Raw genomic sequence first — 17909 nt, forward strand, 5'->3', positions numbered from 1 at the left:
TGTGTCAAGGTCCCTCTGGATGGCATTCCTTCCCTCCAGCAGATCAACAGAACCACACAGCTTGGTGTCATTGGCGAACTCGCTGAGGGCACACTCAATCCCACTGTCCATGTCAGCGACAAAGATGTTAAACAAGACTGGTCCCAGCACCGATCCCTGAAGACATCACTCGTTACTGGTCTCCAGCCGGACATTGAGCCATTGACCACAACTCTTTGCGTGCAGCCATCCAGCCAGTTCTTTATCCACCGAGTGCTCCACCTATCAAATTGATGTCTCTCCAATTTAGAGACAAGGATGTCATGTGGGACAGTGTCGAACGCTTTGCACAAGTCCAGGTAGATGCCATCAACTGCCCCACCCCTGTCCATCAGTTCTGTAGCCCCATCATAGAAGGACATCAAATTGGTCAGGCAGGATTTCCCCCTAGTGAAGCCCTGCTGCTGTCACCAAGCACCTGGTTGTTTTTCATGTGCCCTAGAATGCCTGCCAGGAGAATTTGCTCCCAGACTTTGCCAGGCACAGAGGTGAGACTGACTGCTCTGTAATAACCCGGATCATCCATTTTCCCCTTCTTGAACATGGGGGTTATATTTCCCTTTTTCCAGTTAACGGGAACCTCACCTGACTGCCATGATTTTTCAAATATGATGGCCAGTGCCTTAGTAACTTCATTCACCAGCTCCTTCAGGTAACAGCACTTGCCACCCATCCCATTTTAAGAGAATCACTGTCCCTGTCTGACACAGGAAGAGCTGAGAAAGTTGATGTTCCACTGGCATTAGCAGCAGCCCCAGGAGGCAAGGTTGTTTGCTTATCTCTCTGAGAATCACAAACCAGAACCAAATATATTCTCAAAGCCCACTGGGGACTGCTACTTTCTTGTCAGCCCAGTTGGGTCCCTGCCTGCAGTGAGCTGCTCTGTCTGCTTGAACAGCAGGGAAGGGGGCAGAGAAGATGTGCTCCGGCAGCTGCTTCCCCTCTGCCACTGCTGCTGGCCCCTCTGCTCCACACATCCCAGCCGCACTCCCTCCTGCCACCTGGGCACAGCACCATACTAGCTGTGCCTTCCACAACACATCCACCTTTGTCTTTAATGTAAAGCTGTGATGGGTAAGATCTGAGAGGCAGAGATGTGTGGAGTCACTAGCATCTCCCAGCGAACACAGCAATGCTCGTGCTGGTGAGTGCAGTGCCAGTAAGTGGCTGCTGCAGCCCTGAAAGGAGCTTTTTTCCAATGCAATACATCCCTTAAGAGCTCAGCAAGGTTGCAATGGGCAGGAGCTGCTTCTCAGAGAAGGTGTGAGGAATAACCCAAGCTCACATGAGCAGAAGACAGGACTGGGGATGGCTCCCTGCCACGGCTTTCTCATGGCCTGGTATTTCTCACCACAGACAGCACTAGGATTGATGGCTCTGACAACATGGCTGTCAAATAAATGATGGACTTTCCTTCTCCTGAAATCCAGCCAGAAGAGGAATGACAGCAGGTTATCTGTCACAGCAGGAGAGTAACAGTAACAGCTAGGGAAAAAGGAGAGCCTGCACACGGCTCTTCCAGTCTTGTCAGATGTATGAAAGATGCTTTCCTGGGATATGCTCTGCACTGCCTCTCCATGAATCCAGAGGCAAATTCACTCCAGCTTGCACCACTGAATGCACCTGCACCACTGAATCCACTCTGCCAGTGGGCCACAACCTGCTGTCTCTTCCTGTCCCCACTTGTGCTATGACAGGATTCCTCCCCAGTTCCAGAGAAGGGAGAGAGAAGGGGATATGACGCTACACTGCCACAGCTCTTTCAGGTAATCTAAAGCTGATGAACATGGAGAAAGCATGAAGCCTTCTGAGTGAGCTACTGTTAATAACTGATCCTACAGGCAGAGCAGGGGGAAAATAAATAGTAAGAATTTAGAGGAGCTGGAGAGGATCCCTAAAAGCATCCATGATCCCTGAAATAATCCCCTCCACCCACTTACCCACTGCCAAAGGAGCCATTGTACCTGGATGGAATTAACAAAGAGCTGTCATACTGCTTTCCTCCCATTCCCTACCTGCCTGCAGCCCCACAGACCAGTCTGTGGTGTCCTGCCGGCGCAGTCACCGCTGCAGCACTGGCCTAGCCAGCAGCCTGGCACGAGCTCTCACTGCTGCACGAGGCAGAGGAAAGCAGAGCCAAGCAGCACATTCCTGGCATGCTGTAAGAGCTCTCCACCGAGCCTAACCTTCGTGTTTTTCCTGGACTTAGGAGTGAGATGGAAAGCCAGCACTCACTCTGGAGGAGCTCTGAAGAGGCAAAGCGCACGCCACAGCAGGAGGCTGAAGGCAGCACGTCACTGCAGGAGCTGTGCTGGCAAGGGCAGGGCACAGGGGGACCCATATGCTCTCACCTGGCGAAAATGAAGCTGCTTATCCTTTAACACTTGTTATATCACAAAACCAGTTTGTTAGAAGACACAACTGGCTTTACAGAGCAAACCTGCTGCAGAGGGCTGGGTCCTGTGGCTCCATGACTGCCTGGCATGCAGGAGAGGTTTCACACACTGCCTGGGACAAGCTGTGCCCATCCCTGACCAGCGCCTCCCCTCTGCTGCTAAGTGCCCACAGCAACGGACAAGATATGGTACAAACCACAGTGTTCCTGGTGCTCCCAGCTTCCTTCTGATGGTACATGGTGCTGCTGGCTGTGATTTAACATTTAAACTTACGACAAGGCAATAATTACCACAGCAGTTTTGATCATCTTACCATCATGGACCTCTCCAGCTCTACTTCGTGGAGCAGCTCTGCAAACTCCTTAAAGGACTCAGCTGTAAAAAAAGAAGAGGCTGGTCAGTGGAGCTAGGATGTGGCATAGGCGCATGGGACACACGCCAGGGTACCCAAAATCTGCCTGCACCCCCAGAATCGCTGTCTAAAGGCTTGCCAAAGACCAGAGAAAAGGTGGTCCCTATGTCAGAAACTCAGAGAGGCCAGGGCACCAGTAAAGGCTGGCCATGAGCGGTACTTCTTTATGCACCGAAGAGGGACTCCTGTCCGAAGCAACGCTGGAGACAACACCCTGGGAAGGGAAGGCAACATCAATCAATTTCTATTAAGAACTGTAGTACAAAGCCAGTAAGGCAGGTGGCAGGCAAGGGGCAACCATCGGCACCAGGGACCACAGCAGGATGTGCTCTGCCACAGTAGGGCTGCCTGTCCCACCTCGCTGCCTCCTAGCAGCACCAGAATTGGCTCAGCACCTCTGTCTGATCTGGAAACTACTGCAGGTGCATTCTAGGACCAAGACAAGCCTGTGCAATGGAAACAGTCTGGAATGACAGAGATTATGTACAGTGACAAGAAGCACAAAGTCCGTGTACCTGCAAAGAAAAGGCAGCAGATGCAGAAACAGTCACAGACATTGACACCATTGCCCAAAATGTTAAAAATTAAACAAAGAGATCTCATTGATCAGCACTTTTCCTGGAGTCCAACTACAACAAAATCACACAAAACCTTTAACAAACTGAAACAACAAGGTTTATTTAGCCTGGGGGAGAAAAAGAAAAAACAAGACTAGGTGAGAGTACCTGACTCACACACCAACAGTGTTATCACCAAAAGGGAATGCTCAGACCCTCTCTGCACCCACCGAAGAAGAACATGGGAAGGGGCTGAATCTGTAGCAGGGGTAAAAACCCTCCCACCAGCAGAAGGGAACTAGGAGCACTGCAGAAGCCTCTGTTCTCCAGGAGGCTGTCAGACAAGGCTGGGCAAACATCTGGCCAGCATGCAGCGTGGCTGTGTGCTACACGCCTGCAGGACATAATCCGGTTGCCTCAGTGTGTCTGGGAACTACCTGGGAGCTAGCGGGGAAAGGTTCCCACAGTGCCACTCATCACCTTCCAGCAGTGGGAGCCGCACCCTGCTGGGAGCAATGGTTCAGACAGGTCTGGCAGCTTCACTTGGAAAGTACAGAACAGCTTTGTCAAACCTCCAGGAATCCTTGTGCCTGCAGCTCAGACCCTCTACTCGCTGTGAAGCTGTGGAGGCTCTTGAGCTCTGCCTGACAATGAATGAAAGAGCATCCGAAGTGCCTGGCTGACACCAGAGCTCGTCAGCAGGGCAGTATCCAGGGGTAACACAGGAGGGAACACATCAGGCATATAGCAAGGCACATACAGGAATTGCTTGTCCCACAGATGAGGGGAGAGGATGCATTTCTGTTCCATGTGCAAGCTGAGTGCCCTCTCCCCTCATCCACAGGCAGGAGCTAGAACTACCTGCCCTGCTAAAGAAAGGCTGTAATACTGCCGCACAGCCAGCAAGTAGGAGCTCCCACTGTTCCAAGATTGTCTCTGCAGTTGCTGAGACAGACACAAAAGTGAAAAACCACAGCCTTGTGACACAGTGCCTCAGCTGGCATCATCAAAACACAACCTTGATGAGTCAGTAACTTCTGAGTTCCAGAGCAAAAGCTTCAGAGCCCAGCACATGCGATGTCCTAATAGTTTATTATGCTTGACCACAGAGCCAACACACTGACTTTCACTGTGGTTTCTCAGGACAATGTGAAACCTGAAGTGCACACAAACATCAGGAGCCAGAGCCAGAAAAAGAATTATCAAGGGCAGAAACAGAATCCAGCCCTGAACCTACAGGGAAAATGCCACTACTGAAAATTGTCACTAGATGTTTTTTTTCCTTGCTCTACAGGAAAAACCCAGACACACCATTTCCTGGCTGCAGTTACAGTGAACTTGTCCCTGCACCACAAACACGTGGCTCAGGCTATACCCTCCTGCCAGACCAGCAGTGTGTGGGAGCACTGAGCTGGATCCATGCTATCGGCCTGAGTAAAATGCTTGCAGAGCAGAGCAAGAAGGCTGCAGATGGAGACTCCTAAGCCACACCTGGGAACTACCCCGGAATGACTCAGCTGGATGGCCAGAAACACACCAGGAAGGTCAGCAGCTTACAGCCAGAGGATTTCATGTGCCCATGCCTAGGAGACAGGAACACACCATCCCATTTCACTGCTCCATTCATCTCTGATGGAGTTGTTGATTCAGGTCCCATGCAGGTGACCAGTGGAGGGATGGCAGCCACTGTATAATGCAGGTATTAGCATTAGAGGGAAGCGCGTCTCCTGACAGACAACATCAACCCAGCATCTGTGTCCCAACTCACACTTGTAGAGTTCAAAGCTACCACTTGACGTGCAGGGGTGTCAGCCTCCTGTCTGCCTACACAAACACAAAGATGTGCACCATCAGCTATATTTACAAATCAGATATGTTCCCTGAGGTACGATAAGAAGTGTTTGTGAATGTTTTGCTTCATTCCCATATCCTGCACTTCAAATGAGCTCCTATGCTCCCATGCAGATCTCTGGCACCCTTGTAGGAGATAGAAGCTGCTATGGAGATGTCAACGCCCTGCTGCTGTTTCAGGAATAAGGGAGCATTGCAAAGAGGCTCAGGCCCATCCTGCACCACAGGGACTGGTGTAGTAGAAGGAACATAGCACAGGCTTTTTCATAGGGGAAACCAGAGACCTCTTCTTGAAAAAGCAAAACAAATATTGGTCAACAAAGACAGAAGTAGGGAATGCACTCCTTTCACCATGGAGTGTTTTACATTTGCTGTGATCTCTTCTTGCCCTCCTCCACCCACCATCTCCCCATTCAACCTCTGCCATTGCTAGCAGCCTTCCTCACCCACCAAGCGCCATGGACCCACCACCCCACCCCACTGCAGGCTCTGCTCCCCTCCCACAGCCAGCACACAGAGGCAGGCAAAGAGGCAGCACAGGGATATGGGACATCAGAGCTTTGTCCCTTCCAGCTGAGAGAAGGGACACTCCTTTCCTTGGGCGGCTGTTCGCTTCAGATCCCTCTGCTCCCAGAAGGGGCATTTATAAGGCAATGTTTTCCCCTCCCTTATTCAGAAGTGTTTGGAAATTTATCACCCCTACTACCATTAGATTTGGAGGCTGACTCATTTCCAGTGGGTTTCACCTAGAGACTTTCCATAAAGGAAAACAGACTGAATGGCAACCTGCAATCTGCTTTAAATCGCTTGAAATAAAACAAACCAAAGAACAGGCTTTACTTCCTTCCCCTTTCAGCGATGGCTGAGAGCCCTGACATCAGCAATGTCACACTTCCAGTTGCTCTTCAACATCAGCCTGGCAAAAGCTTTTGGTTTTTTGTTCTTCTACATCCAGCCCCTGGGAGCAGCCTGGCTTATGCCCTGAGACCCCTAACAGGGCACTGCACCCCCTCAGCCCAGGGTTTTGTCCCATGGGGCAGGGTCAGACCCTTGGGGGCAGGAGGGTCTCCTGACATCCCTCCTGCCAGGTGCCACCCCTGTAGCACCATACCCCTGCATCAGCCATTCAACAGCAGGATTAACTTGAAATGCGCTGGGTTTAGGGCATTTAGGCCACTGGGTTTAGCTCCCCTGGTGCAGCTGGCACTTGTGTAATCTGCACAGCTGCACCAGGCTGGCCGGGATGTAAAACAGCTTTAGGATTGCTAATCCTGAAACAGATGTGCAGGGAGTACTACAACAGTTGTGCCACAGACAGAGACCATTATTTTCTATCCAACACCACGTTCAGCAATTCCTTTCTCCCAGCAGTTTGCAGCCTGGTTCGTTTTCCAGGGCCGTGTGGGACTGCTTTTGTTTGTAAGGCATTTTCAGCAGAGCAAAGGCAGCTTTGGGAGCAGCACCCGCCTGCATTGGGATACATGGCTGATGCCCAGCACTGCACATACTCCCGCTCCACCTGCAGCACCGGGAACAGGACATGCTGGGAGGCCCAGTGCTGCACCACCATCCTCCCCAGTGCCTGGCAGCACAGAAGGGCTGGAGCTGTGGGAAACACCCACAAATTATCCGCTAAATTAGCAATGTGAAACTCTATCTGTGAAAGTTGAACTCTGTAAAACAGGTTATGGAACAGCTGACTGGCATCTGAGGAACCTGCTCCTGATGCTGGTTAAAAGATATCAACGCACAGAAATTCCTAGAGAAGGAAAGGCTTTCTCAGTTACTGAAGGATGGCATAAAAAAGAAGAAAACTTACCAATATTGATCTCATCATCTGTTAGTGTGTCACCAATAAAGTCAAATTGAAAGGACTGCAAAGTCTGGGAGAACTTCTGTACTGCTGATGAGTAACCTGGAAAAGGACAGAGCAATAAGGCTGAGTATTTTTGCAGTCATTACACAGAAGCGTCAAGACAGCTTTTTAGCCTGAATGGAACAAAACGATAGTAGGGCAGTTAGCAAAATCCATAGGCAGCAGGAATTTCAGCACTTGAGAAAATGCTGCAGTTGTAATAACACCACTGATAACAACAGGTGATCGATAGCCTCATATCCTGCTGTGTACAGGAAGAGCAAAGAGGCTGTCAGACTTGTTGCTGTTCAAAGTAGTGTTTTCATTCTATACAAGAAAAATCTGTAAAGTCAGAAAATAAATGTGGGGGAAAAACAAAGCACTCAAAATAATTGCCCCTCTTTAGGGGGTCTCAGACACAAACAGGCTCTAAGGAAGGACTGTGCTGCAGCTGAGTACAGCAAGCCAGAGGGCTCAAGCTGTGCTCCTGAGTGTCTGCAGATGCCCCTGGGACCTGCTCCTGCCCTGCTGGGGGAGAAACAATCAGTCCTGAAGCAAAGACACTTCCTGACGGTGGCTGGTAGCTCAGCACAGATTATTTTTGGACTCTCCAGAGAAATCTCTAGCCAAAAGGATCCTTTGTGTCTCTGCATCCTGTGCGCCTGATTCACAGCTCCATCGGTGGCTCCACTGTGGGAAGGTGTCTGCTGACACTGGCAGGGAAACTGCAGCCGGGATGGGGACACAACAACACAGCACACCCTGACGCCAAAATCACCCACTCATGACAGCTGTTACAGCCACAGGAAACACTTCACCACAGGAGAAACCAAGTCCTTCCTTGCTGGCAGAGCACAAGAGGCAGATGTGGTGGGTTTGGCAGCCTCACATCAACCACACCTTCCTGACCGAAGAGATATACTTTGTAGGAGGTTAGTCTTTCTCCAAATACCTGAGATACAAACAGGAGGCTGAACTTGCCTGACCTTAGGGAATAGGATGTGGACAATAAAACAAAGGCAAAGGAATCATTTTGTAGAATCATAGAATCATAGAATAGTTAGGATTGGAAAGGACCTCGGGATCAGTTTGATTTAGATTGCTATTTCCCTAATTCTGGACCCAATGGTTGGATTCCTTTGAGGGCTGCACCAGAGATAGTGCTTTCTGAAATTCAGGAAGCTGCAAGTGTGGAATATGTGACAACACGGATGTTAACATGCAACCCGCTCACACGGAGCTCCTTTGCCAAACCAGGAAAAGGACTGCTGTAATAGAGCAACTCTGTATATGTGGATGGTGGGTTTTTGGTGGGTTTTCTTTTCATTTGCCTGTTTAAGAAAATGAGATATGTACAATTACCTTTGGCATCAGTTTTTAAAATCTGGAGGAGATAACAGCCAAAAATGAGGTGTGAATTAGTGAGGAACTGTCTCCACACAGTATTGGCTACCCCTCTCCCTTTCTAGCCTGAAGAAAATGGTGCTCTGGGTGTATTTTTGTTTGTCCTTTCCCACAGCAGGTTCAGTGATAAAAAGACTTTATCACCACAGTGGCAAACATGGGGTTTTTTTCTGAAATGCTGCTACAAAGGGGAGAGAAAGATTGCACAGCACTAAACTGGACAGTGGGAAAAGAAAGCAAGCAGCAGGTCCCCAGCCTGCTCTTCTTCCCCTGGCCCAATGTCAGGAGCACCCTGGGATGCTCCAGCCCTCTCCAAGGCCCCTGAATGACAGTGGTATGTGGGGACAGCCAGGTCCTCGGCTGGGGGAAGAGAGCAGCCTCGAAGTGTCTGTCCCCTCTCTCCCCTCAAAAGCCTTGTTCAGCAGTTTCCTCCAACGGGTCAAACCTTTGCTCCTGAATGGGGAGATTCAGGCCTGAATGTCGCTATTTAAGCACAGCTGCTGGAGGGGGCTGAGAGCACGTACATGGGTGAACTCTAGCACAGAACGATGTCATTGATTTGATGGAAAACCTCAGCAAGTAATTCACTCTCAGTACCCACAGCATTCGCTTCAGGCTGGGGCAAGAGGCTTTCATTCAGTTGTTGCTCAGGGGAATCTTTGTCCCCCTGAAAACCCTCCTCATCTTCCCTGGATACTGCAGACACACCCGACCAACCCCTCCTCACTCCTCAACTGCATTTGTTAGCGGCTAAACTTCAATCATTCCATTTAAACACCCATCTGACCCAGCACTGGGCTGCTGAGCAGCTGCTCTGACAGCCAGCAGGACCCTTACTAGCATCCCATCCATCCATGCATCCGGGTGCACTGGCTGGGGGACAGGGATGAGGCCTCAGCTGGCTCTGGCTGCGGGTGTCCCTGTGAGCCAGGAGCACGCACAACCCTGTTGTGGGACAGAGGACTTCATACACTGGTTTTCCATTGCATCTGTCAGCACAGTGTTTAGCCCCAGCATCAGAGAAACGGTCCTTGGCAAGCTGCTTGTCTTTTTATTTTTATAGAAACAGGGGTAAGGCAATAGCAGAGAAAAAGCCAAACACAATATATTTTAACCAGGAAAAAAAGAAAGGATTATAGCTGATTTAAATGATATTTTCCTTTCAAAACGTCTGGCCTGAACATTTATTTGTCAATTGTCTAGCTGAAGGAAATCGAAATGGAAGTGCTATAAACCACATCTCACATTAGCTTAACAGTGAAAAAACAAAATGAGCACCCCCTAATTAGCCCAGTGCTGTTTGGTTTCACTCAGAACAAGGAATTTTTTCCATACCAGGGAGCCGTCCCCATCCTCACTTTCAGCCAAGTTGGTGTAGGGAGCCCACATGATGCTGCCCTGCTGCACAGAGCTAACACTGCCTCAAGGTGGGCAGCCATCCCCTGTGCCGTGCCATGCGGGGTGGCCAGGAGCTGCTCAGCACCACGCACGGACTCATTCATAGAATAACAACTGTGGAAGATGCAGGGTTATGGAAGGAGAGGACAAAACAGAATGAGAGCCCGTGCTGTGAACGCCTGGCATGGGTCCTGAGGAGCACTTAATGGGAAACAGACTCCTGCAGACCAGTGTGACTCGTCCTTATACACGTACAGAGCCTTGGCTGAACATTGGCTTCTGACAAGCGCTATACACACACGCAGGATGGACAGCATTGGGTACTGCTGTGGTATTATGAGTGGTATGGTTGGGGTGTTTATTGGGAATTAACACTGGGATGACTGTGGCAGCTGCTCCTGCCACCACAGTGCCCACTGGCACCAGCCACCATGAGATGAGGAGATGCTCACACCTGGGGGCTGAGTCCCTCCGGGGTCCAGGGCCAGGACTCAGTGCAGAGCATCACCATGCACTGCTCAGAGGTACCTTTGGTGGCACCCAAACAGTGGCTTATGACACCAGGGGATGGTGCAGGGCAGGGGGGGATGGGGCGAAAGGGATGAGCCACAGCCACAGGAAAGTGGTTTGACAGCAGGAAGGGGACACCATGGTCAGCAGCTGGAGCAGGACAGGAAGAGATCAGCTGTGTGGAACAACTGGGCTAAGCTCATGCTGGAATACAGACACTTAGAAACCTTTTCCTTGCTGATACAACCACACAGCTACCAAATGCCTCCCAGCTTTGCAAACCCCAAGCCTGACAGGAGGGAGAAGGGTGCAGGCTGGAGAGCTGTGGCTGCAGGGTCTTGCCCTGCTCACACAGGGATGCATGCGGAGAGCCAGGCCATGCTTCCAAAGCAGGGAGATCACTGCAATGAACACACAAAGTTCCACCCGACCCAGCCTGCTCTTGTACAGCTCAGCCCGATTCAGTGGAAATGCATTTGATCAGGATTCCTCTCAGACTCTCCTTGCAGCATTCAGGAAGCAGTGCCAACTCCCACAGTTTGTGGTCACAATCATTTACCCTCCCAGTGAAAATCAAGTCCCATCTCTCCGCTCAGAAAAGCTCCAGCCAAGCTGCACCTGGCAGGAGGGAGAGAAGCAAAGTCAGCTTCAGCCACAGCCATAAGAGCTACACAAAGAACTTTTTGGTTGTATTCATGTATATATAACCCACTTCCAGAGACTGCAGCTAGTGAAGGATGTGTCCCACAGCCTGCTCAGCAAAGTCCTAGCAGGGATTCCCATTTCAGCCTCTCACAGGAACCACAGGTAACCGAAGACTGCAAACAAAAAACTCTTGCTGCCTTTGCAAAAGCCACAGGCCTCTGAAAAAACACAGATTATACCCAGGGGCCCTAAACCAGTTTGTGGTTCTGCTTTCTATCCCCCAGTGCTTGCAATTTAAAGTGGCAGGAAACCACCAGCTGCAGGACAGACCCCATGGGGGACACAGCCCCGTGCACCAGTGCTCACTGCATGGCTGCAGAGTGGGGCACAGAGGTGCCACTCGAGGGCTAATGAAGCTCGAGGTGTCACAGATGCACATCTTTAGGGAGCCCCGGATGCACTCCTCAGGGGAGGGTCACACTTCTCTAAGTCTCTGGTGACTGCAGTGCTCCTCTTTTGCAGGGAGAGGAAACAATGTTCCTGAGAGCATGGACATGGAAGTGCCAGTGACTTGTGCACATGCTTGGACCACCTCATTTAAAACCACAGACACAATGTGATGTTGGATTAACAGAGATGCAGAGACAGCATCTCTGTTACACATTCTAAAAACGTGATTTTTAGAAACAAACACTTTAAAAAGCAACAAAAAACCTCCTACAGGGTAAAAGAACAGGTCTGGCTAATCCTTAGTCACACCCTGCTCCCTGTGCATCGCACTGCAAACTAAGGAGAAGAAACAAACAAGCAAACAAGCCAAACCAGACAAACAAAATACACCTCATCACCACAGCAATCATCGGCCAGTGACATTTCTTGAGCAAACACAGTCCTTAACTTGACTCCAACTGAGGGCAGGTACAGCAAGGCATGAACAGCTGACCAGAAATCAGCTCCCATCCTGTCCCTGGGAACCGTGCAGGATGCTCATTGGAAGGTGAGAAGCAACTTACGCTGGTCTCCCTGCCTGGGCCAGCACATGGGCTGCAAGGGGAAGAGCATCCCCCGAGACTTCCATGGCAGAATGAGCCACTCGGAGCCCTCTGCCTTTGCCCACAGCATGGACGTACCCTGCAGGGAGACACTTGCCCAAACTGATTTTGAGCTAAGTCAATGCAAATAAACAGACCCAATGTAAGGAAGAGCTTCATGTTTGTGCTTTGCTTTCTTCCTCTCCAGCTTCAAAACAGAAATATCAAAACCAGCCACACACTTCTTTTTTTTCCCAAATAAGCAAACAAAAGGCAATAAAAGTTCATTCTGTACTTAAATAAGAGCATTCTAAGCCAAGGATAAATTTTTAGGATTAGGATCTAAAGTCTGGATTTATTTCTTTTTCAGGGGAACATTACAAGACTCTGAGGATGCACCTAAATTTCCTCCCAGTGCTTGGTCAGTATGGCACATTTTCTGCTTCCTCATGGACAGCTATGCAGTGGGACATGCAGAACATGAGAAACACCAGTTGTCCTCTAACACGCAAAAGAGAGGGCTGTGATCCCTGAAGGGAGAAGAATGTGCCCATTGTTACCAGCTCCATGGAAGAATTTCCCAGGGACTTGCATCATGAAGGAGACGCAGTTCAGTTCATCCATGCTGCTACCCCGGGATGAGATTCTGGATGCAGGACACGACCAATGGCTTCCAGGAGATTTCTCTGCGCTTGCAGCAAAGCTTTAAAAGTGCTTGGCCAAGAGGCTGGATTCTGCTCTGAGCTGCTGTATTCACACAGTGTGCACTAACTGCATGCAGCTCCCGAACACTGTCCCACCAAAATACCTCAACTCTGAAATCAATGAAGCTGCCCCAGCTGAGCCCAGATGTGCATCAGGAACGTGAGTAATCAGTCCTGACTCACTGAACACTCCTAAATACTCTACAGCTGCTCCAACACAAAAACATCTTGATGTTTTCAGATGAGGGGAAACAATTACCTACCGGGTAGCCTTGTAGGTAATCCCAAAGCTACACAGACAATGTGTGAGGAGAACAGCACTCCTGGAACTCCATAAAGAGATGCTTACCATGAGGCAATTAAAACTGGCCCAGTACAGCAGACAATGCTCGGCATTAACCCCTGGCAAGCTGTTCCCGAGTGTCCCAAAGGCTTTCTGGATGCTGTGGGATTCAGCAATACTGACACATTTTACAAAGGCCGTTTCTCACACACTGACATGGGTTTTCCACTTGCCAGGAGTAAACGGCCAGCATGAACGTCTAAAAATAACCTGCTATATTTAGCTGTGCTTCACAGATCTCTTGCAAAGGAATTTACTGAATGTCTGATACTTCTACATATTTATCTTTTCTAATCAGTTCTTTATTGACAGAGTTTTTCATAAACTGCCATTTCATTAGCACAGTTGATCCAGCACAGGCTGCAGGGAGAAAAGCAGGGCTCTGATTCAAGTACAAATACATTTTTCAGTAACTTGCTCTACCTGGAAGCCTTTTGCTTTGCAAGCTGGGTACCTGCCCTCCGTACCATTGCCTTAACTTACACATCACCCTTCCACTTTCCTGCTATCCTAAACCTAATTTCTTCTTCTCATAAATTCTCCTTGCTTGAGCAACCTGGTAAGTGCACAAACTTGCTCCACAGGCTTATTTAATTAAAATACATATGTATATAAAAGACCAACACAGCAATTCTTCATGTTTATGATACATTCCTTACGCTTATCTCCCTTATTCATTGATGGAAACCTGCTATATATACTGTCCTGTCACACTTGAGCAAAACTGGCAAGCCTTAATACACTAGATTGAAGAACAAGGAAGTTGAATGCAGAGAGGCTTTTCTGGCTGCCATGAACAGAAGCAGATTGCAGGTCTCCTCACCAGCACCTCAGAAGTTGGGCAACGTACCAGCTCAGAAAACCAACCAAACCAAAGAGCAAGCAAGGTTGAAAGGAGAACAACGTTTGCCGTGCACTGGTCTGGGAGTGAGGCAGGTTACAGCTCTTGGGGAGATCCATGCACTCTCCCCCCACCTCTCATTGAGTGACCACTGATTATCCAGCTTAACTTTTCTTCGCTGGACCTTCACAGTGACAGATACCACTGATAGACACGGATAGACAAGCACGTAACAAAACCGTGTTTTAAAGCAAAGACAAGGACATATCATTCTCCCAGTGACTTGTACTGGCTTGTACTGATTTCCTGGAGAGTGGCACTTGAGGCCACATTTTTGTTTTATAAAGGACAGCATAGAGATCCATTTTTTAGGTTTTTTGCTTGTGAAATGTCAGGATAACCATAATCCGAAGTTCCCATAAAGGGCAGGATCCTCAGCACAGCCTCATGCCCAGCAGGGACAGCCCACATAGGGATACCTGCACTCTCACAATGAACAGCACCATGTCAAAACTACCACTGGCATCAGTGTTTCACCTAATGCTCTTCATGATGAGCAAGAGGTGAAACTACACTTTGAATGTCTAAACTCTTCAAAGGACAGTTCTTCACCTCTAGCATTTTCTGGGCTTTCAAACTGATCTCACAGCCCTGCGAAGCTGGAGGAGTTCCTTCAGAAGAACTGGACAAAGACGAGAGGCAGGGAGCCCAGAACACGTGGCTGGCTGAGATGGAAGCTAAAAACAGATTAGAAGCCTTAGAAATCAGCAAAAGTGTTCAAATGCACTTTAAGAAATAATAAAAGTATAATTTCTCTCAATCATGTATGTCCTGACATCCATCCATTATGTCAGAGGAGAAATCATGGAATCATAGAACACACCAGGTAGGAAAAGTCTTTAAGATCATCGAGCCCACCACTAAACCATGTCACTAAGGGCAAAGTGATCTCCAGTCATGATCCCCAGTCACAGCCACTCCTCATCTGCTACCCCATATTGGCCCCACACTATGGGGCTGCTGCCCCTATCCATGCCCCTATGCCCCATGGTCAGCCCTCATCTCCCCTCAAGATCTCCATTCACAGCCACCCCTCACAGCCCATGGCTGCCCCTGCTCTCACCTCACTATTTCCCCTCACAACTGCCCCACCACTCCCTTCATGATTTTCCCTCACGCCTGCCCCTGCTCTCCCATCACAATCTCCCCTCTCCCCCTCCCACTGATCAAGTATTCTCCATGAATTAACTTTAACTCCAGATTTCCAGACAAGTTGTCTTGAAGAAGAGCCCCAGCAGACCAAAGGGCTGCCAAGCACCCCTGCAGCCAGCCCATCTCATACACTCCTGCACCCCAAACTCCACAACAGGAATTCCTTCATTTGTGATTCAGCTACCGGCAAATCCTGACTGTTTAGGAAATTGCTATTTTTTGTACTCCAGTTGAGTTAAGGTGATGCAGAGGAAAACACATTTCATGAAGACCACTTGATCACAGAACCCAAAGGTGCCAGGAAGTGATGCCTGTGAGCACTGTGGCTGGCACGGCTCTAGGACAGGGGTGACATGTATTGTGGCTTAAGCACACCGATGATGCCAGTGGATGCAGGGATGGCAGTGCCTGGTGAGCCATTGCTGTGGCAACTGAGCATCACTGCCAGGACTGGGACTGTTATTCATGCAGGTGGCCAGACTGAAGTAGGGTGAGGCTCTGTCTGCTGCATCAGTTCTATACCTCTTTCCCATGGAGGCCAGCCATGTTTTCTACCAGCCTTCCCCATCCTGGGGACAGAGCTTAAGGATGTTGAATAAAGGACAGACTCTCTGCGAAATAAACCAACCACTAATATGAGCCATGCACAGCAAATGCGTGTTCTCCTCCCTCGGGAGGAGCAAGCTGTTGAGGAGCAGTAGAGCAGCCCAGCTCCTGGGGTGATCAGGAGAACCTCGGGCAAAGCAGCTGGTTGATAAAGCCAGGGCAGAGCTGCACAAATCCTTGTGGTGCTTCAGGCCACCCGGAGCTCCCCGGCTCTGTGAGCAGCCAAGCAAGACTTTGGCAGGGCTGCTTTGGTGTAAGCGGCAGGAGAGGGTGTGCTCCAAGAGCCGCGGCTCCCTGCTGGACAAGCAGTACGAACACAGGCAAAACAAACACGAAAACAACAGACTCTTATCCGGGACAGAGCATTAGCAATCTCCACAGAGATATCTTATGATCTGCAGAGCTGTCAGATGCATCTCAGTTCAGCTTCCCAGCAGCCACCCTTCCCAGGGTGAGGGACAAGTAACCGCTTTTGCAGGCGGCTTCATGGAGTGAGGGGAGCCAGCAGCTCGCTCCCCAGCACACGATGATTTCAGAGTTTCCTTCGATAAGGAAGGAGGCAGGAGGCCAGATGAGTCACACATGGTGCAGGGGGAAGACTTGTGTGAGCAGCTTACAAGCGATCCGAAGCAGTTCAGCATGGGGAGGAACATGTATCCCTCCTGTTCCAGGGCTGGGAGCCACTGCCAGCATGGACATGGCCCATCCACTGGGAGCCTCCCAGGCACCTCAAATCCAACCAGCGTCCTATGGAGCACTGTTAGGTAGGGTTTGCCAAGAGCTACTGCACCTCTGCAAGATCCCCACCCCATGAGGGCTCAGGAGTCTAGCTCTCTGCATCCACTACAGAGGGTCCCCCAGTGCCCTGCAGGTCCCCAGTTCAGGCACAGGAAGAGGTCAGGTCTCTTTCTCCATTTTCACAGCTAAAAGTTTGGTAAGATTAATACAATTACTCTCGTTTTAAAAATACCTCACCTCAGCACTTCATAACCAGTGTCAGCTAGAGGAGCAGGATAAAGGATAGAACAGACTGCAGACAGCATCCTGAATTCCGGGCTTTATTTATAAACTTTATCTCAGGCTATTCAGCTACTCTTATCATCATTTGAACATGTGACTGCACATTCACCTGCACGGAGAACTCGGTGACAAAAAGAACACCAGCCACAAAGGCAGTGCTGGAATGTGTCCCAGAAAGGAACAGCCAGCATGACCTGGGGGTTGCCGCTCCTGAAGGAGAAGCTCAGCATGGAGTCTGAAAGGCAAAACTATAAACAATGTGTAAAGTCCACCATCACCAAAACACAACTGAGAAGCTTCCAAAAGCTCTTTCCTTCATGCGTGTCAGAAACTCAAATACAAGGTTTACACGTTTAAAACATTCATTTAATGCTTAGTAAGAAAAGTAACTGTCTCCTGCTGAATTTCACCAGCAGTTCCAAAGAAGGTTTTGTTTTGGCATGTTCAGCATCTGTAAAACAGCCCTGCTTCTTCTCAGGAAAGTTGTCCTTTTTTTCTATAAACCTGACAGTTCTTCAAATTGCACAAGAACTCTGTACTTAAGATAGCCAGTGCTGATGGCAGTACCCCTGGCAGTGCAGGCATCAGCTGCTTCTGTAGCACAGAGCATCCACAGCACGTTCTTGCCTCTTTCCCCTGCAGGAACAGGACATCTTGGCACTTCAGCTCTTCCTTGAAGACTCGATCCATGGCCAGGCAGCCAGAGATCGGCCATGGAGCCATGTTCTCCAGGCAGGTACAATATAGCAGATGGCTGAGGAGCAGCACGGTGAGGGTTGTGCCATGGGAGGTTTCTGGCTGCATGTCACGGCCCTGCTCCACAATGATGGGCTGACCATCGCAGGGCAGAAGGCTCCCATGAAACGCTTGTGATTAAACATGGAATGCCACATCTGCAGTTACCAATGCAGTACCAAGAGAATTAATAAATAAAATATTCAAACAATTTATCAAGAAAAAAGCCAGAAAAGCTGAGTCTTCACTTGGTGACTCAAGAGGAAACTTTGGTCAGCAGCCACACTGCTGTGAGCCCTTGGGCTGTCAGACACATTACAAAACATGGATAACACCCACATCCTCTCAGA

At 49.5% G+C, this 17909-nt stretch overlaps 1 protein-coding gene across 2 annotated transcripts in view; it reads right to left on the reverse strand.

Annotated features, from left to right (window-relative positions):
• OPHN1 (oligophrenin 1) overlaps nucleotides 1-17909 on the reverse strand; it is a 65005-nt gene that overhangs the window by 38802 nt on the left and 8294 nt on the right. For both annotated transcript variants that reach the window (XM_034063692.1, XM_034063693.1), the window contains exons 2-3: nucleotides 7075-7170; nucleotides 2749-2810 (exon numbers count right to left, since the gene is read on the reverse strand). In XM_034063692.1, coding sequence (XP_033919583.1) covers nucleotides 2749-2810; nucleotides 7075-7170 — 158 coding nt within the window. The remainder of the gene's footprint in view (nucleotides 1-2748; nucleotides 2811-7074; nucleotides 7171-17909) is intronic.

Source organism: Melopsittacus undulatus, chromosome 6 (assembly GCF_012275295.1).
Source record: "Melopsittacus undulatus isolate bMelUnd1 chromosome 6, bMelUnd1.mat.Z, whole genome shotgun sequence".
Taxonomy (NCBI): Eukaryota; Metazoa; Chordata; class Aves; order Psittaciformes; family Psittaculidae; genus Melopsittacus; species Melopsittacus undulatus.